Source organism: Austrofundulus limnaeus, unplaced genomic scaffold (genome assembly GCF_001266775.1).
Source record: "Austrofundulus limnaeus strain Quisiro unplaced genomic scaffold, Austrofundulus_limnaeus-1.0 Scaffold426, whole genome shotgun sequence".
NCBI classification, from domain to species: Eukaryota; Metazoa; Chordata; class Actinopteri; order Cyprinodontiformes; family Rivulidae; genus Austrofundulus; species Austrofundulus limnaeus.
In genome coordinates, this window is record NW_013952828.1 from 146030 (window position 1) to 151769 (window position 5740).

Genomic DNA, 5740 nt, shown 5'->3' on the forward strand with positions numbered 1-5740 from the left:
CGACCCACAGGAGACATGACATTAACAGTCGTCATTTCATTCTTTAGCAGCTCCTTTAATTCCACAGCTGACATGGCTAAAATGACAGATTTTCTTTTCTGGATCTCTGAGAGCAGGACTTCAGTCTCCAAAACTTGTGAAGTTATTTTTTTTACTTTGCGATGTCATTTATGAATCGACTCTTCCTGGTATGTAAGAGCAGGAAGCGTAGCTTTTAATGGTGTTTTTGGGGTGGTAATTATGCTGATTTCCTCTCCTCGTGCACGAACACCTGGATACTTACAGGTGACATTCATCATGTTTACGCTGCTCATTTACAGCTTTCCTGAAGTTAGAAGTGTTTGCTGAATCTGACGTGRCATGTTCGTAYGAACCCTTYGTACGAACAAAAGTAAGAGAAATTTAGGATAAGAATACGAAAATGTTCTTGCATGAGGCCCATTATTCTGAGTTTTAAAAATCTCAGAGCTCTGCTCAAAACATCGTCTGAAACCAGAACTCTGGCAAAACTRTTCATAATTTACAGTATTTTTGGCATTTAAAGTTCGTTGTGGGTCGCATATTTTAAAAATAAAACCTCCCTTTGTGACCCAAGTTTATTTTTACCTCTTGCTTCCTGTTGAGCTTTATCTTGTTTGAAACCACACATTACAGCACAGAAACTGATCAAATATTAACAAAACTAATGAGGGAGAAACAAGAAACCAGACAGAGAGGAGTTCAGATCTGAGGGGGACAAGTACCTCCCACCAACGGACTTAACAAAACTTTGTGATGGTGAAACAGCATGACATCATGAGTCGCCTCAGAGGAAAAATAAAAATCCACTCACACTGAAACTTCACAATAAAACTATTTTATTGTTAATCAGAGGCAGAACAAAGCTGAAAAACTAAAAGCCAGCTCAATATAAAACGTAAAAAACTCCTAACATCTGAGTGAACATAACGTTTTAAACAGAAATGTCTGTTACAACAAATGTTGGACAATTACAAACAAATTAATTTCTTTCATGTAATTCTCGCTTAAGTGCATGTTCTAAACTAAGAGATTTGTCTTTTAACTAATACTGATACAGGAACAAACTCAAATGATCTGTTTTGCATATTTATTTCTTAGCAAATAAAATGAAGAAAAAAACAGCACATCTACTAAACTTCTGATTATTTGTAAAAGTGTTTGATGAACTCAGGATAAAACTCTAACCCTGGATGATCTGAGTGGTCACCACGGTGTTGCCAGACGGATGCCGGGCCCTGTTCTTCAGCTCTCGATGCATCTGGCACCAGACGCAGGGGTAGCACCACATGAGCTTACAGCAGTCGTCACAGCAGGAGCCCTGAGTGAGGAAGAGGTGGGAGGAAGAAGAGTAAGTACATGTTAATTCAACATCATTCCCATCAGCCTCATCTGTTCTCTGTAGGTGTTTTTGGATCAAATGAAAAGATTTCTTAATGGATGACTTGAAACATCTAAGGTGGATCGGGTCGATGAGGTCCTGACAGGAAGTTCCAGCAGTTTGACCTGTGAGGTCCATGTGGCTGTGAAACTTAGAGTTAGAGTTTGAATTTACCATATTTTCAAGACGTTTGGTGTATAAGTCGCAGGACAAGTCAGACTATGAAAAAAAAGTGCAACTAATAGTCTGGAAAATACAGCAAAGACTCGTTAAACTGAAAAAAAAAAAACTTTGGGGTGTAGTAACATTCATTTAATTATTCTTTTTAAATTTTACAAAAAAAATCAAAATCTCTAAACTACTAGAATTTACTAAATAAACAATATGCATTATATTTATATATCAATATTACTGTACAAAAAAAGTAAATGCTAATATTATTTTACCAATAATATTTAAGTGCTTTTTCTGGACAGCACATAAACATGAATATATTAAGTAACTTCAACTCTTCTGGGCTAAAACTGAGGGCGCATGCGCACACAAAGGCTGCTGCTCCTCATTCCCTTGCTTCACTTTTCAAGTGGAGGACAAGACATGGTCAAAATAAAACATTAGTTGTCTGCTTTCTTTTGCTTGAATACATTTGTTGGTGTGCAATAGTTTGATGGCATAATATAGCTGGTGAATGTTAGCAGTGCTAGCTCAGACTAGCTGTTTGTCATGTGACTGCAGTGGAGGATTGTGGGTAGGATTCATGTTTGTTGTTGTTRAATCATTTTAGGGAATTGGTTAGCATTGTTCTTTCAGCGATTAGTCTGTTGTGTTACTYTAATTTGTCTGTTCATTATTTGGTAACTTGTGTTAAACCGTTCAGCAGAAGTAACCATAAGGCCTAGTCATTAATAAGACCTGTGAGTTTCACTTTGTTTTGTTCATGAAGAAGAATCCAATAAAGGTTCTTCAAAACCACCACCTGGTGGTGAAGTATTGAACTACAACAAGAGCTACATCTCTCTCTGTAGCTGTGAGGTSTCATGCTACAATATTGTGCTTGATGGATGTGCACTGTTATAATGAACTTGTAAGATTTACTTGAAAAAATCCTCATAACAACTAAATTTAAATGCTACAAATTCAAGTAATTTACTCATCATTATCTAGTAAAAGTTACTAAGAATATGGTTAAAGATTTGTAAAATTTACCTGAATTATTCAAAAAATCTTTAACTATATTCTTAGTAACTTTTACTAGATAATGATGGGTAAATATTACTTGAATTTGTAGCATTGAAATTTACGTAATAAACGTTAGTGCAAATTGTTACGGGGATTTTTTTCAAGTAAATCTTACAAGTTATTTTTTTTCAGTGTACAACAGATCAATCCGCAACCATGATGAGGCAAAGAAGTCAGCCAAAACCAAGGTTACAAACACTACAAAGGTCCTGAAGAGATTGGAGGGTAAAAATCAGGTCCAAGCAGGGTTGGGCAAAATCTAATGTTGTGCGATTAATCATCAGAGAAACTCACTGATTAATATTTGGTACTTAGCTAAGACTGCGATCAGTGAYGATTAATGGAAACTAAAGCTGACGCCAACACTACAAACTAATTGTATGACTTGAAACATCTCCATTAACTGGAGTGGGAGGAAATCTAGCTGAAGTGGACCAAGGTCACATCGGCTACAACAAACACTCCTTCAGCAAGAGGTGGARACATCTACTCAGCTGAGATGCACTCAGTCAATCTGGCCCTTATGAGCAGCGAAGCACTGTAAAGAGAGAACGTGGGTCCTGACTTTATAATGAAGAGATTAGTTTGACTGATGATTTGTAAATATAATTTTACCACAATGACTTTGAGTCAAACACATGCAAATGTAATTGTCATCTATTAATCGTCATATGTGCCTTTATTGGCTAAATGCCGCAATCAATTGTGATTAATTATGTTTTAACAATATCGCTCAACCCTAGCTCCAAGCCATCAACATGTATGCCCTGCTAGTCTTCAGATACCTCACTGGTATAAACCAACCCACTCTCACTCCTAACTTGTCACATATTTGACGCTTGGCCAGGTACAGTCTGCGTCCAGTTTTGGACACATCAGGTACCCACCTCGCGTCAGAGATGGAGGAGGAGGAGCACGTAGTCATATTTTTGAAGAGTACGAAATGCACAACAACTACCCATCCCAGACCCTAAATTGAACGTCTATTAGCTCTAGACATCCTATCCCTGTCCCCAGTACCTAAAATTAATCATTAATCCTAATCCCTCATATTAACCACAGAACACCAACCCAAAGACCTCTATGTGGCACAATCCGGAAAAGCCGCGGGCGTGAATAACTGATGCGARGGGGGTACCCGACGCGGCAAAACGCAGACGGTACCTTACCAAGCATCATTATGGTGATGAGTTGGAAGTGAGAACGTGTTGTTATAACACTCAGAGGAAAAGACGTTGCAGGTTTTGCCTCGACTCAGCTAATCCACGGACAGAAGTCTGTTGACATCAAAATCATAAGTGTGCAATACTCGGTTCTACTTGCTTACAACCACTGCCGGGGTGGTTCTGAAAGCTTGGTTGGAACTGGAAATGGAGACACATTTGGCTAAGGCTGAACCCAGGAAAACATATAGGCATGACTGTGGAAAGGAGGCTTTGGTGAAAAGAGGAAGGCAGGGTCAGAACTATTATACTGTATAGCATAAAACAACTAGGGGTGCACMGACACATTGGCCCCAATCTCCTTAATTTTTGGTGACAGGACCATACTTAGATGAGAAGTCAATCTTTTCCACYGTTCTTATCTGCCTCCAAACAGCTCTGAAAATCATCCACTGTCCTCTTTTGCTCTGCTGTGAGCACTACTAATGACCAGTTAAAACAAGTTTCTATTGTTTCAAGGGTTTTGTTCAATGTTTTTCAATAAAATAAGATTGGAACATTGAAGGAGTATTGTGATCTTATAACACCTGAGTGTCAAATATTAAAAAGAAAATGATGTCAGATTCTAGAAACAACTAAGATCCTGGAGTACATCAAAGAAGAAAGCCCACAGTTATTAACTACAAAGTAAAAGTCTCAGGCAGCAGAAACCTCATGTGGAGGAGGAGAAACAACAGGAACTGTCAAGGGCAGATGAAGTCCTGCACAGGAAGTGACTGATAAAATCTTGCCAATGGCTRCAGAGAGCTGGCTGAAGGRCAGCACAGAGGCGCTGGAAACACAGGAACAATAGAGGTCGGGGTCTACCAAACCAGGCAGGACCCTTGACGACTAACCAGACACTGTGGAAAAGGCAGTGATCTGTTAAAAAGTCCTGCATGAATCAAGTTTAGCTGAGTTCCTTCATCCTGTCTAAATTATCTGAGACAAAAAAACGACATAAAACTAACTTCAGATTTATGTTCTTGGGTTTTGGTTTTTGTCTGATTTTTGTTCTGCATTTGTAATAAATGTAACACCTGTTTTATTCTGAAATGTTTTGTTTCTCTTTACTGGTTTAACTCAACTGATTGACCTCACCTGCTGGTGCATTTTAAGCAGGCTTTTAACATGTTTGTATGAGTTTTCATGTTGTCTTATTAATGTTTTTATCATTTTTAAGCRTATTTTTATATGCACTGTTGGGGTTTATTGTGAAAGTGTATTGTGAAGCACTTTGTGGCTACTTGACTGTGAAAGGTGCTGTACAAATAAAGTTATTACTTTTGTTCTGTTTTCTTTGCTCGATCTTTTTTTTCCTCAGCATCGTTTTATTATCTAAACTGGAGCCTCCTGTGTGAGTCCTGCTCAGGGTAGACATTTATCAGTGACTAAGTCTGCTGCAGTCATGAAAAGGAAACTTCAGCTCAAGACTGCTCTAATCTAAATGTGTACAAATTRTTTTGTCACCAGGCTATTTGCAACACACTAGGGTCAGAATTCTGTGCGAGTTTTTTAGTGTCAACAGGAAGTTGTTTCATTGACAGTGTTTTTAATAAATTTCAACTTCCTCATGTTGTATTTCCTGATACAGAGGCRTATCAGAACCTCAGAATAATGAATAATTTTATGACTATGTAAAATTTCTGGACTTTAAGGGTGCCCCAGTTTTTCCTCAAACCTAGTACTTCAGTTCTGATACAAAGTACTTACTGAGTTAGAACCTAAACCTTACACATTACTTTAAAAACACATTCCTTTTATTTACCGTAGGTGTTTCTCCTTCCTTAAAGACCTACAGCCCTTCTGACTGTGTCAAACCAATTATACAGCATGATACAGTGGTTAAAATAAGTATTGAACACTTCACCATTTTTCTCAGTAAATATATTACTAGAGG

The 5740-nt window shown here is 38.0% G+C and overlaps 1 protein-coding gene across 1 annotated transcript in view; it reads right to left on the bottom strand.

Moving 5' to 3' along the window:
- Positions 1 to 840: 840 nt before the first annotated feature.
- The window catches only part of LOC106529200 (cornifelin homolog B), a 19951-nt gene continuing 15051 nt past the window's right edge, over positions 841 to 5740 (bottom strand). The window contains exon 5 of the mRNA XM_014024556.1: positions 841 to 1339. Coding sequence (XP_013880010.1) covers positions 1202 to 1339 — 138 coding nt within the window. The 3' untranslated portion in view covers positions 841 to 1201. The remainder of the gene's footprint in view (positions 1340 to 5740) is intronic.